The 19,323-nt window shown below is 23.7% G+C and overlaps 1 protein-coding gene across 1 annotated transcript; it reads right to left on the reverse strand.

Annotated features, from left to right (window-relative positions):
- Window positions 1-3,517: 3,517 nt before the first annotated feature.
- On the reverse strand, window positions 3,518-16,199 carry LOC145835282 (sperm-associated antigen 6). Its single transcript, XM_082942854.1, has 10 exons — window positions 16,117-16,199; window positions 15,884-15,979; window positions 13,497-13,663; window positions 12,694-12,877; window positions 10,795-11,000; window positions 8,053-8,201; window positions 6,163-6,340; window positions 5,305-5,496; window positions 5,069-5,185; window positions 3,518-4,123 (listed from the first exon to the last, which is right to left on the reverse strand). Exons 1-10 carry the CDS (start codon window positions 16,139-16,141, stop codon window positions 3,911-3,913), a joined length of 1,527 nt encoding a protein of 508 aa, XP_082798980.1. The 5' UTR covers window positions 16,142-16,199; the 3' UTR covers window positions 3,518-3,910.
- Window positions 16,200-19,323: the final 3,124 nt, after the last annotated feature.

Raw genomic sequence — 19,323 nt, forward strand, 5'->3', positions numbered from 1 at the left:
TTGTAGAATTTAATCTGAGCTATCAGACACTTTTAACCGCTTAAAAAACTCAAAGTAACTTTTTAGATATAAGCGATCAAAGAAAGAGCATTCAATAGGTTCCTTATGGAAGGCAAAAACTAAAAATGCGAAAAAAGACTATTTCACTAAAAATCTATCTCCTCCTTCATTTTTTGAGTAATCTTTCTCAAATTTTTACAGAATGTGTATCATTAAACTTTAAAAAGATCTATTGTAGGATTTTTTTCAATTTTGAGTAAAAAAAAAATATTGTCAAAAAACTAACCTTTTTTTTAGTTTTTTGTGGATAAAATTTTTATTTTTCAAAATTTCAAAAATTCCAACATTCAGATTCTTCAAAATATTAAAAGGATCATTTCCTGAAAATTTGAAGTCTTTAGGTCAAAAAATGAAGGAGGAGATAAGTTTTTTAGTGAATTTAAAAATTTCCATGAAAATTGACCCCGAAATATTTGCGGTCCATAAGTTTATATTGGAAAATTTTTACAAAAGTTAAATATCGTAAAAGTTAAATGATATTTTTGAATTCTATAAAAACTGGCTTATAGTTTGTACTTTAAGCTTTCATATAAAAGCCAAAGTTGATTTTAGTAAAAAAAATGTTGGACCCCCCCCCCCCCCTATGGCCTTAAAAGCATATCCAATATAATGCTATTTAAACTCAAATTATAAAAACAAAAACAATAAACTAAAAAAAAACTTTCAACAAACAACTATTTTGGCAAAATTCATAAGTAAAATTTATACAATACAAGAACTACTAAAAAAATATTTCAATAAAAAACTAGATTTATTATAGCTGAAGTTTCTCAAAAGAGCACATGTAAAAATTAAATAGGTAGATATTGTTTATTGCTCATAGAAATGTTAGTTTATGCTTTCATTTGTCTAATTTTTAAAATGTGTGTTTGTTTTAACTTCTTACAAATATTAATATATTAAAAATAGGATTGCCTTAAAAGACTTCAAAAATAATAAAAATATATTTACACACTCTTACAGATTTGTTAGTACATACTATTTATTTAAATAAAATTATCCTCAAAAAACTGCTTTCATTTTATATCATTTAACTTGTTTTTTAAAATCTAATGTTTATTGAGTTTGTATTTTTAATACAGCTAATAAGTGAAAAATCTACTGTTAGTGTTCGCTCAAGAAAACCATGGTTTATAAAATAAAATTTAAAATGTGGAAATTTTTATATCAAATAATGGCATATATTTGAAGAATAACTTTTATGTTCAATATTTTGTAGTGATTGTTTTTGTTTATCTATTTTTTAACGGCTAAATTTGGTTAAAAATGTTATGATTTGTATCTAGGTAAGTGTATTTCTTAATGATAAATATTTACAGTAGTGTGAATCTGGTGCCCAAACAATGGAGTTAAGCTTTGCAAGTTTTTTTTATCATAATCAAATCATATAAAAAAGCAACACAAAAAAAATAGCTCCAGTTTATAACAATTTCGAGCTAATAAAATTCAAAATTTACTCTATTTGTTATTTCAATAAGGTAAAAAAAGAGGTCAAAAAGAAGAAAAGTTTCATTATGTAGATTTTTATCTAAGATTTCCAACAATTTTCTCTATAAAAAAAAATTTTTAGATATTTATAATGATATTATTTTATTTGGTTATATCTCTCTTTTAAAGTGACTTTTCAATTAGCCAATAACAGTAGACTAAAAAATTGTTACCTAAGAAAATTTAGCCCAAAGAGAAATCAATGATTAACCTATATAAAATATAATTTTCTTTTTTAAATACTACTTTTAAAACTCAGTTCTATAGGTAATGTTTTATCTTATGACAAAACTTTTTTGAAAAGTTACCAATTAAAAAACTTATTTCATAAAATAATAAGATATAAAATAACTTTTTAGTATTTGATGAACATATATATTTCTCCACACCAGATTTGTTGACAGTAGTTTTATTATGTTTTTTGACTATATTACTACTGTTTACTAGTCTTAGCTTATTGAGAAATATCTGAATTCTGCTTTTTTTATAAAAGATTTATTTCATTTCATTAGTTTCAAAATAGGTACTTATTTTGCATCATAAAGCTTACACTGATGGGCAGCTTGAAAATCATGCAAACTATTAGTATAAAAGTAGCAAATCATATTTGCAGAGTCATCAAAAAAATTTTTTTTTTTTTTTTCATTTTTAATTTTTATCATTAAAACTTTTTTTCTTAAGTTTGAGTAAGTTGGGTTAGAGATAACGATATAAATATAATTTTTTTTTTAAGTATTTTTTTTTTTAAGGTTTGAAGAAATTCAAAGATAGTAAAGCACAGTTAGCATTCTTTTCACGGTACTTAAAATCTGTGCACACTACTAAACCAAATAAAGTGTATGCTAAGGTAAAAACTCCCTACAAATATTGAAAAGTCCTTTTTTTTGCTCTTCAATATGAACTCAACTATATCTAGTGTAAATTCAAATTAAATTTTGTGAACCCCAAAATAAACTTCGAGCTCATCGTGAAGACCACTGTCTTAGAGTAAAAAATCTATTTTCTATAAAACAAAAATGATTTTTTTACTGTGTAATACATATAGATGTCAAGTTTTCAGAATGAACGCAGTATTTTGATACAAAAAAAAGTTTAGTAAAAAAAAACATAAAAACTACTTTAAAAATTAATAATAATCTGACTTAATTTTTAAGATACCTTTTGTTAAATTCATTTTTATAAAATTTACAGCAAGGTAGTTACGTATTTAGACAACTTTTTCAAAAATAAATATTTTTAATCAAAACTAAAATTTTAAAACGTAATAATTTTTTGTTTACTTTTTGATTAAATTTGAATTTTTAATTTAAACAACAATTATTTCTATAGAAAATATATATTAAACTCATAAGGCTAAAGACCGTAGCGCTTTATCAATATTTTAACCAAGTTAGTAACTTGGTTTGTGGTTCAAATAGTTTTGTTATAGACGAAATACTTCTAAACACGCCTTAAAACGAAAAAATCATAAATAATTACAATAATACTCCAACTAAACAATGGAATCTTTCTATAGGCTTTGAAGTTTGTACGTTTATTGATTAATCCCACTAACTATAAGGTCTTAATATATCTAAAAATTAATACTGACGGTAGAAATTTTTACTTTAATATATATTGCTATTAGTTTGTGTGTGGTTTTGTTCTACATTCTTCTCACCTCAAATCATGTTTTTGTTATGTCTTAATACCAAAATGATAATAAACTTTTTAATTATGTTTTATAAAATACTTTTGCATTTTAATGCATGAGTTTATTTTCTTAGAATTAAATAGCTAGCAAACTTGGTGGTTCAAAACTAAACTAATACATTCTGTATTGAATTAAAACAGTTTTTCATATAAATATTTTACTCATTGTTGAAGTAAGTTGCAATATGCAGTAAATATGAATAGATAAATTAGAAAACTTCCATGTTTTGCTGATAAACATAAAACAATTGTTTTAGTGTTTATTTTTGGTGCAAAATTCACGACAAAAAAAAATTCAAACATGCATATAGTTGTATTTCTCCCTTTCAAATAAACTTAAGAAAACGGTACAAATTAATAAACACAAACGAACAAAATAGTAGATTTTTGTTTTAAATTATCACAGTATTATTTTAAACAGCGGTAGTATGGAATGTAAAGGTGTACTAAACTGTCGAGGAAAAGACTGATTACAAGAATAAAGTTTATTAAACAGTTATTATTATTATTTTTAAAAATTACCAACCACTTGCTTTCACGTTAATATACAAAAAAAGGTTTTTTGAATATTTACAACAGCGTTTTAATCACCATAAAGTAAAACAAACACAAATAGTAAAAAAACTGTAATATAAATTTCATGTGTTGTGGATGGAACAAACCCATCAAATCAAACAGCAGGAACGTACTGATCGATGCGTTCAAGCAAAGTGTCAGAGTATCCGGGACTGTAGTACTTGACCACTTCTTCCGGATAGCAGTTGTTTATGGCCATCACGTGTTCATACAGCATGCTTCCTGGCTCCGCTTTTATTTCCTGAACCTTTTTCAGTCCGCCGCTGGTGACAAACAACCTTCGAGCTTTACTATCGTGTGGCAACACCTGTGAATTGTTTTTCAAATAGATTTTATTTGTTTCATGCTTATAATAAATGTTTTATTTAATTTTTCTAAAGGAGTTGAAAATTTATAGAAAATTCTAGGTGACTCTTATGGCAGTATTCAATTAAAAGAAATTAACAAAATTTGATTGTGATATTGTTTAGCAGTATATAAGCTTTTTAATGATTTGTACGAATATTATGTGTTTGACTAGATCAGATTTATTGTTCTTAAACTAAAAAAAAGTTGTATACACTGATATGTGAAAAAATCATTCTGAATACACTAATGTGAAATACTTAAGGTATTTTACTTAAACAATCATAACTGTCATAGTTTTTTTTAATCAAAACTAATGGATTTTGCTATGAAAAACTAAAAATTTATTTAAAAATTTAACAAAATTACAACACATATATTATATATACTTTTATTTTCCGTTTAAAAACATCGTGTAAACTAATGTTAACACTTTCATTAACTTTAGTATACAGTATTTTTTCTTTGGAAAATGAAAATATCTAGTTTTCACTTATCGTCTTTTAAAAACATAATCAAGTATAAATTTTGTCAATGATGTTCAAGCGCAGCTCAGTTCTAAAAGAGAAGTTCAAATCAAGAAAAATAGGAAGTTAAATCACTTTAAAAAAGTATTTATTATTACTATATCTAAATGAAAACTACTTTAAAACATATAAAGGCTTTTAGTAAAGAAAATACAGGAGTTAATTAGTCATGTTCTTATATCAAAGTAAATTTCCAAGAAATCTTCATAAATAAAAGACTCAAAATTTAGCATTGTAAAAGAAAATCACCAATATGTTCTTTAGAGTGTTTTCACACAAATGCATTCACAATTTTATAAAAATTTAACACAGCTTTGCTGTAATAAATTTGGAATAAACTATGTATTTACTTATTTAGAAAACATTAAATGTATACAAACTTTTCCATATTGACCAATAACATGTTTCAGTATATTAGGCGGAGCATCATGTATAAGAGGTTCCAAAGCTGATAGGTGAACACATTTCTGAAGGACATTTTTCAAGGCTTTTTTCGACTGCAAACAAACTAGATAAAAACAAGTACAACAAGAAAAAGCTTTGTTAATAATCAAACTTAAATTAGAATATTGTTTTTTATTATTGAGTTGATTTTAAGATTTAAGTATTATTTTACTTTTAGCTGTAAATCTTCAGAGCTGTTAGTTGACAAGTAAAGTTGCAAAAGTCGTGGGAAGACATTGGCAACTGCAACAGCTTTGGCATGCTCTGGTGTGTGTCGGCCCACCTGTCCTAATGACCATGCCACAGCGGCCTTTATATGATCTTCAGGTTCATCACTCAGTATTAGTGCAAGCTGGTTTACTCCCTGCAAGAATATTACTTTACTAAATGAGTAAAGACTAAAAGATTAATTACGTAACTAAATTAAAAAACAAAAAGCAAAACTTTATGTTAGTAAGAATATTAAGTAACTAGACACAACAGATTAGTATTTAAAACAAATTAAAACAGTTTTCAAAAAGTACATATAGTAATTTTAGTATATGAAAATAATATTTTCTAACAAAATATTGTTTAAAAACATACTTTTTTACTAAATTAAAGAAAAGTACCTAGAGCATTTAAAAATAACTATTAGTGCCAGCCTTTTAAGTTTATTTAATGTGTTTGGACACATGATACTCTAAAAGCATAAACAAGCAAAATCGCACTGCAAAAAAAACTAAGTATAAATTGATAATACGATACATGAAGCAGTGAGCTTGAGCGCGTATAATCATTGAAATTTTATGAAAAAAAGGATTTAGTGCAGTTTGTTCTAATAAACATTACTATTTTTGATTACTGAAAGTTATGTTTTTTGAAACTTAAATTAAAATATAGGTTTTAAAGACACATTTTAACTTAAAAAACTTATCAAACAAATTATAACTCTAGCATATTTGGAATATTCATCTTGAAATTTTCTTTACTAAAAAACAAAAAAAATACATTTCACTCAATCCTTACAATTTAAGTATGTAATACTTACTTTAGAAACAATAACTGCCATAGCAAGATTTTCTGAATGCGCAGCAACATAGCCAAGAGTCATCACTCCCGGCAATCGCACATTTCCTCTAGAATCTCCGATGTAATCGACAACAGCAGCCACTCCGCCAGCATTTACTACCAACTGAGACAACTCAGGCGTGTGCTTCGATATTTCCCTAAGATTATTTAAGAACTTCTAACTTAATAATTAAAAAATAACTTTTCAATAGTTGATTCATTAAGGGTAGACAACTTTTTCTTTAATAACAACAGATGTTCAGGACAAAGGTAAAAACATTACAAGCGTAAAATTGAGCAGCGTATACACAAGGACAAGTAAAATAAAAGTTGTCCCTGAATAGCCTCTAATTATTAATTACTAAATCATGTAAGTACTAAGCAACTCATACAAAAGATTATATATGTAAATAAACTTACAAACAATAATATTCTAAGTTATAGTGTAGTAAACAAACAGCTGCTCAACTACTTCGAGTATCTAAAACTTTTCTTTATTAACTTCGAGCTTTTAGGTTGCAAATTGAACACCTTTCATACTTTTGGGTATATTTTATTTAATTTAAAATAACATCTACCATTTTATAACTGTAACACTGCTTCTGCTTTTATTGATGAAATCAGATAGAATTGTTTTTAATTATTTTTAATATTTTTTTTATATTAATTTTGATTGAACTTTGTTTTGAAAAATTATCCTGTAGATCTAATGCTTTTTTTTTCGTTATTAAAAAGCGTGTATAGTTACTTTATTTATAATAGCTATAGCCAAAGTTTATAAAGAAAAGTCGATAAAAACTTGAAATGATTTAGCAGCTAATTTTCCGATCTATAAACATAGCCATTTTGTTTGAATTTTATTTTGAAATTTATTAAATTTTTATAACTAATTTACTAATTATAAAAATTTAATAAATTTACAAAATAAAATTCAAAAAATAGCTATACTTATAGATAGGAAAATTAACTGCTAAATCATTTCAAGTTTTTATCGACTTTTCTTTACAAACTAATTTAAGTTTGCTTCGTTTTTTATTATTATCCTTTTTTTATATATTTTTTTTTATATGTTTCAATAAATAATAACTATAATGTGTTTAGTGATTTATTTTATTTTTCTATATAAACTTGTATTGATTCTACAATTGTAGTAAAAATATATTGCTTCTAATGGAAATTGTCAACAGGTGAAAACTTAGTTGAATAAACTATTAAAATACCATAAGTGAACTCTTATTTAGTATTTTATTTCATTAATATATATACAATAACAAACAAATAATTAATCTAAAGTATTAAATTTAAATACAATTTTTATATTCAATAAATTAATTTCTCCAAGTTAGAAACTAAAGTCATTGGTTGAGTTGAACTAATCATTTTACTTATATAATTTGAATATTTTTTGCACATATCCACTTTCTTTTTACTTTTAATTGTTTTAGGAAATAATAAACATAATTTTTTTTAAATTTTAAAGAAGAGTCCAAATATATATTAATGGAGTATACCGTAAAAATTTTATTTTTCTAGTCTAAAGATTTTAAAGCTTTAAAAATTTATATGAAAATAAGTTAAGAACATTATAAAATATTATGTTATATTATATATAATATATTATTAACATATTAATATATTATAAACTATATTATTATCTATACAACTGTTTATTATACAATATGTTATATATGCTGTAATATATTATATTAACATCAATAATATTTACTATATTAAACATTTATACAAATTCATACATTTTTTATTGAGTATCCTATGGAAAACTTTTGTGAAATTTTACAATAAGTTGTAGTAAAACTAAAAATTTAATAGGGAAACTAAAATAACACACTTAAAAAAAGATTTAAAAAACCTTATAAGAGTTGCTACATTTTTTCGCACATAGTCATCAGGATCACGCAAACAAGTAAGAACAGCTGGAAATATTTCAGCTTCAACAACCATCTCTGCCAGATCTACAGAGTGCTTAGCAATCTGACTCAACGCTGAGAAAATTTGTCGCTGAAAACATTAAATTTTGCAATAAGTGTAACAATCTAGACTTAGTATCAGTTGCTAGCTAATAATATCTACTCAGACTGAGTATTTTTACAGATTGACAATTGATTACAACACCAGAGTTATCGCACTATAAATAAAAAATATTCAGTCAGAGTTTATGGCAAGTTTAAAAATTTTAAGTTAAAATTTTCATTTAAATACATAGTAGTAATACGAAAAATTGTTTTAATTTTTATTGACATTAAATACTGTAAAAAATTAAAACTAAATTATGTAACTTAAATAGGAAAAAAATACGACCTTTTAGAAATGGTTGATTCAAAGTCAACAAAATAAGAATAGAAACTAGAATGAGCTATCCTTAAGTTTTTTTTAACTAAAACTAGCCTGAAAGAGTGGTAACTTGTAATATGTAACAAATTGGTTAGAAATTTTTACAACAAAAGTAGAAAAAAGTGCATAAATTTTCCAATGAAAAAATGAATTAATTGCAGCTCCATAAGGTTTACTAGTTAAAAAGATAATTCTCAATAGAAGTAAATCTAAAGTAAAATAATATATATACATAAAACTGTTTATAAAATATGGTCAGAAATAAAGTTTTCTTCAAAAAAAAAACAATAACTTTTAGTTTATCATGGTAGGAATATTAATCATTATTATCAATTAACTTATAGAAAATTGACAATAAAAAATTTACTTTCAGTCTTTTAGAAAAGTTATAAAAACATGACTATATCTAAAAAAGTAATTGAAGCTTTGTGTTAGATAAAAAGTAACTTATAGTCCATAATTAAAACTTTTTATAACAGCCCATATTAGTTGTTATAAAAAAGGCATGGGCCACCTACCCTATGAACTTAAGTTTATAAAACTGGTACAAAAAAAATGAATACGTTTATAATTTATGAAAATAGAATTGAGCGATAATACTTGACAAAACTAAATGACTAAAAAATAACAATCTTTGCCTGGTACAAAACATTATAATACATAGTTACTGAATAATGAGAGATAAAACAAAATAAAGAAACTAAATGCAATAATTACTCTAATTTTATTCATAGGCAAAAACAGCTGAGGTGATTATTGAATTACTAACTAAATGTTTTACCATAACTGACTGATCAATTATAAATCAGTATTTTTCAACCAACCAATTTAAATTTATATATTAGATGACATAAAAGATACTATACATAAAAAATAACGGGATACCAATGACTTGGAGCAATATTTTAAATGCGATCGCTTCTATCACTAAACCAGTAGCTTTAGAGAGCGTTAAATAGACGAAGAACGGTCTTGATGTTTCAGGATTTAAAATATTGAACATAAACACATATTTAAAAAAACAATTTAATTAAGAAGAGCCTTTATAAGATTTTTATTACAGTTTATTAATTTATAAAAATGTTTTTAGGAAATCCCTGTATAATTGCAAGCTGTTTAAAAAAATACTGTTTAATATAAGTGATTAATTGCATCTTAAGTCAGTTTGCTTATAATCTTTTACCTTACTTAAAGCAATTAAAATTTGATAGTTAAATAAATAATATAATTATTGAAAACTTATTAACTTATTGTAACTTGTAGACTTTTATTTTAGCTTTTATATGTTTTCAAATATGAAGAAAAAAAAGATAAATTTTGATTAACTTCAAGTTATAAAATTTTTATATTATGAATATGTAAACTGTTTAGAAAAAACTTCAAAATTTTCAATGTTTATACACTAGTATTACAACTTTTAAACGCATTCAAAAAAATATTCAGTAATGAAGTTAGAAAATTGGCATTGTTTCTAATATTTTATTTCTGGTATGTGACCTTTATAACTATTTTATGATTAAGTTGTTAACTTATTAGATAACTGTATTAGTTTGCAATTTATAACCAGCTTAATTTAAAAAGTATACAGAGTATAAGAGTTGTTTATAAATAAAACTAGTTGAACACAAAAATAATTTTTTGTTTACAAATATTAAAATTGACTTTTATATGAAGGTTTTGAAAGTATAAACTACAAGTCAATTTTTAAATAATTTAAAATTTCTATTCAATTTTTGAGATATGGTAACTTAGTAAACATTATTCAATACAAACATATGGACCTTAATTTTTCATCTCAATTTTATCCTATAACTAAAAGTTCCCTAGAAATATATCTTCTTCATTTATTGAGCTAAAGACCTCAAGTTTTTAGGAAACATTCCTTATATAGTTTAAAAAACTTTGAATTTTTGCATTAAAAAAATCTTAAAAAATCCTTGAAAACACTTAAATATTAGTAAAGAACTTACTGTAAATTTTTGAAGAAGATATGCTGAAAAAGAATATAAAGACATAATTTTCATAAAATACTTTTTTTGAGTTTCGTTATGCACCTTCTATAAGAAACCTATTGATAGGCTCACTGACTTTGATTACTTATACCTCGAAAGTTACTTTGAACTTTAATAGAAATTAAAAATATCTGATAGGTAAGATAAAACTAAACAGGATAAGATCAACTTGTAAAAAACAAGGTAGATTCCCTTTATGGCAATATAATGGCTATAACAAGTTTTTTTAATTATTTTTTTAAACAAACTTTAAGTTTAGCATCTGGATTGAGTATCATTTGAGCGAGATGAGCAATAGAACCTGCATCAACAACAACTTGAGCCAGTTCAGGTGTGTGCTTGCACAAATCACTGAGAGCTGAAGCTGAAATACGCTTGAGTGAAAGTTCTGGTTCCTGAATACATAGAACAAGAAGTGGAACTGCACCTGCATCGACGACTGCTTGCGAAAGTTCTGTAAAAGTAACTTTAAGTTTAAAAACTATAAATTTTATAAAAACTTTAATAATACAGAAGGAAGATTAGATACCTGATTAAGGTCAAAACTAAAAAAATAAAAATCTATTATTTAATCTAACTTTACCTTAAAAATACAATATGATAAAAACTGTATGATGTAACTTAAAAAATTCAAAAATAGCTAAAAATTTTATATTAAAAATAAAAACAAAAATATAACATACTTGTTATGCAGTACTAATTTTTTTTTAATTTGAAATATGGTAAACTTTGCAATAAAAAATTTTGTGGTCATAAAAAAAATTGTTCTTACAGAGTAATCAACTTCCCTAGGAAAATACAAACCATTAAATAAAGTTTCATAAAAAGCTACTCAGTTTCGTTGCAGGGCACCTAGCTATGTGATACAAAGGTGTTAATCGAATTGGGTAAAAAGTATAAACATTTAAAAAAGATATAGAAGTAAATACAACATTTACAGAAGTGATTAAGAAAATGAATCAATTAGTTTGAGACTATACTTAAAACAACTGTTATTTAGCTTTATACTGGGAATAAGGCTTTTGGATAGAAAAAAATGTATTTATTTATTATAATGAAATATATAAAAAAATTAAAAATTTAAAAAAAATAAAATAAAATACTTATTTAATAATTTAAAATTTACAATATACTGCAGTATTAGTAACGGTTTAAAAATGTGTATTAAACACAAAGTAAAATGCATACTTATGGTTATTAACTCTAGAGAGCTGTTCATATTTTTAGAACAGCAAAAGGCCGTAAGTCAATAAGTATTTGTGTAAAATAACAGTTGTTTTAATTTTCCAATGTGTTATCTTTATTTGAGTCTCTAGAATTTAAAGTATTATTACATTATATCTTGCTACAAAGGTTTCTCCAAATTGAAACCCACAAACTATGGCTAATTTAGTGAGAAAATACTTAAAACAAGTTTGATTGGACTGATACATCGACTAATTATGATAATGTCTGCCTGATAATTCCAAAATAAGTCCATAAAATATCACATTTACTGTTGTTGATAGTCTTGTAGTTAAGTTAATTGTTAACTAACACTTAAAATAATGTATAATTTAACTATAGCTTGCGCAACTAAATTTATAACTTAAAAAATGTAAATATATTTGTTATATTTTCAAACTTCTGTGTTATTTTTAAAATTTTGTAAATACTTTGATATCTTTGTTATAAGTGTTTACTTTTCCACCCATTGTGGTAATTTGAGTTTTTTACTTTAGAGGTTTTTATTACATGCTTAGCGGCCCGGACTAAAACTGAGGAGCAAATAAAGTTTTAAAAAACATTAATTAATTAAGAAAAATGACTTAATTAAAGAAAACATAACTCTTAGTTTTATGTATAACAATATATTGTATAAATAAACTATACAAAACTGCAAAATTACCAAAACAATTTAACAAAAAAAAATTTTTTAACATTATTCTTCTGATAGAAAACACTTTTTTGAAAATTATTTCAGTATACAAGTTTAAGTATTTATCTTTTTAATAAATCAACTGTACATGTCATATTATCTTTTATAATACTAATAACCATGTTAATAAAAACAATAAGAAGAGGAAGAAGAAGAAAAAGAAGGTGAAGAATAAATAGGGTACAAAACAATGTGCATATTTTAATTATTTTTATAAAAAAAAACAAACCAGCATTATGACGTGCAATGTAACCAAGTGCCCAAGCAGCCGATTCTTTTACACCAGGATCAAATTCCTCTAAGCAAACAACAAGTGCATCAAGTGCCCCACAATCTACTACAGATTGTGCAAGTTGAGGTGAATGTTTTGCAACTGCTCTTAACACAAATGCTGCTGCTTTCTTGTAAAATCTCTGAAAATTCAAAACAAAATTTACCTACTTACCAAAACAATAGTTTACAATTATTTTAAAAAATAAAACTAAATAATCTCCACTCTGATAATAACTAAAATTTGTAACCCAACTATATATAAACTATACAAAACAGAGTTGTCAAAATACTGATAACTGTTATGCTAATTGAGCACTGAGGCTTATAAACTTTTGCTTGTTAAAAGGTAATATTATTTTTGTCTAGTAAATAAAGCAATGCCTTTTTAGAAGTATGATACAAAATATTAAATTATAGATCAGAATAAATATAAATATTTTTATGAAACTAGTTAAATTTCATACAAGTAAGCAAACTTTTATTAAATTTAAAAATGCTAAATACCTTTTAAAAGCTATATATTGATCAAAAAAAAATATTTAGATAAACAGAGTTTTGAATTAAGTGAAAAGAAAATTAAAAGGGTTATTTTAAACAGTATATAAACTAAACATTAACTGTTTAAAACTAATAAAATAAATCACAGATTATAAAAGTTTAACCAAGGTACAATAAAAGATTTATGTTATATTATGTTTTGAAGAAAATAAACAACTCATAAGAAGTTTATAGTTTAAATAACTATTAAGATATACTTACATTTTGTTCAGCTAAAGAGTAAACAAGTTGAGGTAAAATATCTCCTTTGACAATGGCTTCTGCCAAGTCATCATTAAAATTTGCTAGTCTTCCCAGTGCTAAGGCCGCAGTTTGTTGAACAGTTGGTACCACATCAAGCAAAAGTGGTCGTAAAAGGGACATTACACCTTGAAAATTAACATACAGTAATGGTTTATTTAAGCAAAAATTTAAAGCAATTAATTTTTCTAAATAATTAAAAAATACAAATTTAAATGACAATACTTAAAACTTATAAGCTAAATAATTAAGTATAAGTTACTATAAATTTTCAATTGAACATAATTGGTATAGTTTGGAACACAAAACTATACACATTAAATAGCAAGACATTCAATCTTTTTATGTTGTATGATTAAGCAAAAGTCTTCATAATAATCTTGATTTGGGTAAGTGTCAAAAATAAACCAAAGGACACTTTTTAAGATTGAAACTTTTTTATTTTATTATTATTAATTTATTACTTCTTATAATTTTTTTTCTAAAATCTTTTTTACTGTTCTTATTTCACTGTTACCTCTAATCCATACCTTTGGTCGGTAGCGTTTTTTTAATTTTTTTTGACTTCTTTTTTACTATTACTGTTACTCCTTAACTTTACCCTCAGTCAGTATTTTTTTATATTAACTTTTTTTTTCAATTTATTTTTTTCACTGTTACACCTAACCCTTACCCTTAGTTGATATTTTATTTACTAATGTTATTATTATTTTTTTAATTCTTGTGCAAAAGTGACCCTTTGTGCAAAAATGTCCCTTTAAGCAAAAGTGACCTTTTGTGCATTTTTAACCCATCCCAGTTTTCTTTAAACAAATTTACCAAACTTAAAACTAATTTTTTTTATTAAACCTAAATTAAAACTTCAGATATTATATCTTACATAAAAATATAAGACACATTATAATGTTTTTGATATATTTTGCAAGTAAGGTTTCATAAAAAATTATACTTTTATTTTCATGCATCTTATTTATGTAGGACACATTTTTGAGTTTCTTTTAAAATACTAAAGCAATAAATGGTGGTCCGAATTCATTTATTAAAATTGATATTAACTCTTAAAGATTAAAGTAAATCTTATAAGATAATTTTTATGAAATAAAAACATTTAAATAGTGTTGAGTTAAGGTCTGTTTTGTAAAAAGTTTTCAATGCTTTATACGAATTGTATAAAGAAACACTTTTTATTGGCCAATGTTTTCAGAACTATAAAAGTTTACTAGATTTCTATCTTCTATATTGTTTTTAAAGCAATTAAACTCAAATTTCTTGTAAATGTTCCTCACATTATAAAAACAACTTATAGGAACAAAAAAAAAAACTAAAAATAAAAATTTTATGACCAAAAATTATTTTTTATATATTTACTAATACAGTGCTTATTCACTTATCCTGACAGTTTCAGTCAAGAAAAAATTTAAAAAACTTTTCAATTTTAACCATAAATTTTTTGTGTGATACAAATATTTAAGCTTTTATGCTGTAAGAAAATGTTAAGTGATTTTATAAATTCTGCAATTTAGTTCATTATTATGACCGATAATACTAATAAAGCTTACATTCAAACTTTATTCAAAACTAGTTTAGTTATCAAAAACCTTAGTATGTAAAGTAAGTCAGATTTTTATTTTTTTTAAACAATGTTATTTATAATATGACTTAAAGTTTTTTATTTTAACTTTTTTAGTTTTTGGATAGTTGCTTGAATTCTATTTTTTTTAGAAAATGAATGTTTAACTATTTTTTTTTGGTTTGATTTTAATTCAAACTATATTACAAAAGTTGTTAATTCAAATACTTTTTGTTAAATATGAGGTGCATAACATTTATTTTCTATTTATAGGTTATAAGTTTGACACACTCACGATATACCAGGTTTTAGAAATAGACAAGACATCAAAAAAAAAAAAGAGTTGCACCAACCTTTGAAAATAAGCTAGAAGTTTGTAGAGTGGTAAAAAATATTGTGCCAAAGTTTTTTATAATAGAGCAGTTTAGCATAGGCAGGTCCACTTTGTATGACATTTTAAATAGTGAAGAAAAGTTTAAAGCAGAAAAAGAGGAGCTGAACTTTTATTATTTATTATGCATTGCATAAAACACAGCAGTTATATTATTTCATTGAAAAATGAATTTTTGTACTTATCTGGAAAAATGGTTATCCAGACATGTTTATAGAAAAATTTTGACCAACATGTGGGGATAAGTGAATAAGCACTGTACTAGTATATCAAATATGCAGTATTTATGATTAAACTTTTATGTAAAGCATTACTTTATCACTGCAAATTAGATAGTGCCTATGTATAAGATTAAGTCACAAATGAAAAATTTAAACAAGACAATACCTGCATTTTGGAGTGTTTCTATATTTTGTGGTCTTGTTGATAGCTCCGCAATTGTTTGTACAAACTGTGTTCTTGATTTCTGGTATTGTTCAAAAACTAAAAGTATTTTTTATAGTTACTTTTATTGAGATACACTTGAACTTTATTTGTAGCACTATACAATACATTCAGTTTATCTAATTTAAATTATTTTAAATAAAGTAGCTGTATGTTAAAAGCAATCAAAGTGTTACCTTGCAAAACTTGTCTTTGACTCATATTTGGCTATGCTTCGTTATTTTTAAACTTCACTACTACATAGATTAATTGATTCTTAATTTACAATAGATTATAAAAACAAAAGTAGTAATTTGTGTACTTAACAAGTAAATTTAAAATATGGTTTTACAAGAAAAAAAGTTAAATCAACATACTTGCATGTCAAACCTAATTTATAAACACATTTTTAATGTAGTATTAGTTTCACATATTGCTTTTCTAATGTTTGTGTTTTTTTTTAATTATAAAAAGTATTTTATTGACTGTACTTTAATTAAATTTCAAAAAGAAGTAGTTATATACTTTTAAGAATGTAAATTTTTTTTTTACAAATATTATTGATTTAATATAATTTTATCTAAGGTATGCTGTAATCTGTTGCAATAAGGGTGTATTTTTTTAATTTAAACTTGAAAAGTAGTAAAAAATCAAAACTTTTATTTTTACAACTTTTTATTTTGGAGAACTTAATTTTATTTATCTACAGTAACTACTTTGAAGTTTTAAACTTATATTTTAATACTATGTCATATTTAAGCAAAGATAAACTTATTTTTTTATCACTTAAGCATAGCCTGAGTTTTTCAAAATTGAAATAATTTCCAACTTTTTTTAGCTGCCTGCCCTGGTATTTTCTATAACTTTATAACAGTCCAATTAGTGGAAAGTCTCTTGATTTTAGCACACTTAATGTTTGAAATAGTGTGAGGTTAAGTATTTGTTAAAGAGTTTGCAACAATTATCTAATTTTTAACTTTCAAATACATTTTATTTTGGAATAACTGAATTTCAATTGTTTAAGGGAGTGGTAGAATTACAATTGATGTAGCTTAAATGCATGGCCTTAAAAAAGTGTTGAAAAATCTTAAAAGAGAACTATTTTAGCAGTTTAATTTAAAAAAAAAAGGGGAATATCTTAATTTTTAAATCACTAAAGATTAAATATAACTTCTAAAAAAACTGCATTAAAAATAATTACTGTGGCCTATAGTTTGCCAACCTCTTTTGTAAAGGGAAGAGTGAGCCTTGGAAAAATTAAGTTTTCAGAAGTTAATTATTAGCTAAAAGTTTTGATAAGTTATGTTTTTTTTATAAACATATTGTTAAAGATGACTTTTAGAAGTTAAATTAAATTAAAACTATCATTTTCAGATATTCTTTTGAATTCAAGTTTAATGATGTTAGTCAGTGAAACTATTTGATTTATTGCTTTTGTTAACTAGTTTATTTTTTAAATTAAGTTTTGATAAAGTTGTTTTGTTTGGGTTTGATTATTCTTAATAGTTTATTTTTTCAGTTAAAAAAAATTAAGGTAGAAAAACATTAGAAACCTTTCTCCCCTCTACAACGTTAAACATTTTCTGAATGTATTTATAATGATAAAAATTTTACTGCATTATACTTAATGATTTTATTTGTTACTAAGAAAAATTTATAAAACTGTTTCTTAAACTATGATGTTACTTATAAACTAAGCTGGTTTATAGCATAAATTTAAAATGTTCTGATTTGAATAAAAGTTATGAAAAACTTTTAAAATAGAGTTTTGATAGCATTGAGTTACTTTTAAGTTTTCAAAATTCAAATTTCACTATTTTTAAATATTAATATAACTACAATTATTAAAAATATATTGTTAAACAAATAAACTTAATAATTTTTCATTTAAAGTTTTACATCTAAAATAATTACAGAATTGAACTTGTTAAGTAGCTTTTGTAAAAATTTAGTTTACACTACATAGCAACCTGTAGCGAAAACCAAACAAAAAATTTGGTCGGTATTGTAACAGTTTCTACATTGGTAATTTGTTACTGACTTTTTTTTACTAAAGACGCTAAACACCATTAAACAATTATATTTAAAAATTCAGTTCATAAAAAAAAGGTAAATAATTTAGTTGTTATTCTTGCTAAAAATGTTATAGTTATTATCTTATATATGTATAAACAATCATATAAACTAATCAATCCATTAACAGAAAAATTTGGCCTTAAAAGCATAGTGTTTACAAATTTAGTACATTTTAGAAGTTATTTCAAATTTTTTTTTATTAAAAAAACTGAAATAGTTTTACACAAATATTTGGCTTAATACTTAGCAAAATAAATTGATAGATAGATGTAGAAAAAATGTTTAAAATAGTTTTCCGACTTTTTAAGGCGAGTAAAATGCAAAAACTATAACTAAATCTATTTTAGTTTAACAAATAAAAAAATAACCGCATTAAATTTTTTAAATTTTATAATTATTATCAGAAATACATTCATGTTTATAAAAACAACATAACAAGACAAACATAGATATTGTTCGATAAAATAAAGTAGTTTAGATACGATCTAATATTTTAAATAAATTTCAAATCTGAAAGTAGAAAAATTATTTTGGTAAAATAATGTTTTTTATTAAATATTATTTTTCTTTTTTTTTTTAATACAGAACTTCTAAAATATACTTTTAGTTGACCAAAAAATTCTTTAAAGATAATACCAGACTTTTTTCGTATATATTAAAAAAAAATATTTGTAATATTTGCTAAATAATTATCATAATGAAAATAAACCGTTACAGATAAAAAAGTTTAATAGATAAAAAAGTATTTGCGTTCAATCTTTTAAACTTAATAATTTTTGTCAAACAAATATTTATGTTTATTAGCATAAATATTGTTCAATAAAATAAAGTTGTTTAAATACGGTCTAAAAGTTATAAGTACGCTTTTAATAAGAAATTATAAAAAAAAATTTAATAAAACAACATTTTTTGATATAAATATTATTTTACTTATAATATTTAATAATATTATATATGTTTAATATATATATTATTTTTTAACTAATATGCTTTAATTATACAAACAAAACTAAATCCTGCGGTAACTTGTTTCACAAATTAATTTTTCTACGAAGCTTTTTCTCAATTTTTTCATTAAATGCATAGTCAAAAAAAATTATAAGTACCATTTATACATTTTAAAGACTTTAAAACAAATTTAAACAATGTTTCAAGTTTAATTTTTATTAACTTTATTTAATAATCTTTGTCGTTTTTGCTTTAATTGCCAAGACTTGTAAAATACATACTTTTTAAATCTAGCTTTTGAAATTACTTTAGTTTCTTACGCAAAATTGTTTATACAACTAGTTCTAAATAAGTAATTGTAAATAACATAAGTTTCAGAA

This window comes from Thalia democratica, chromosome 4, assembly GCF_965202585.1.
Source record: "Thalia democratica chromosome 4, ktThaDemo2.hap1.1, whole genome shotgun sequence".
Classification (NCBI taxonomy): Eukaryota; Metazoa; Chordata; class Thaliacea; order Salpida; family Salpidae; genus Thalia; species Thalia democratica.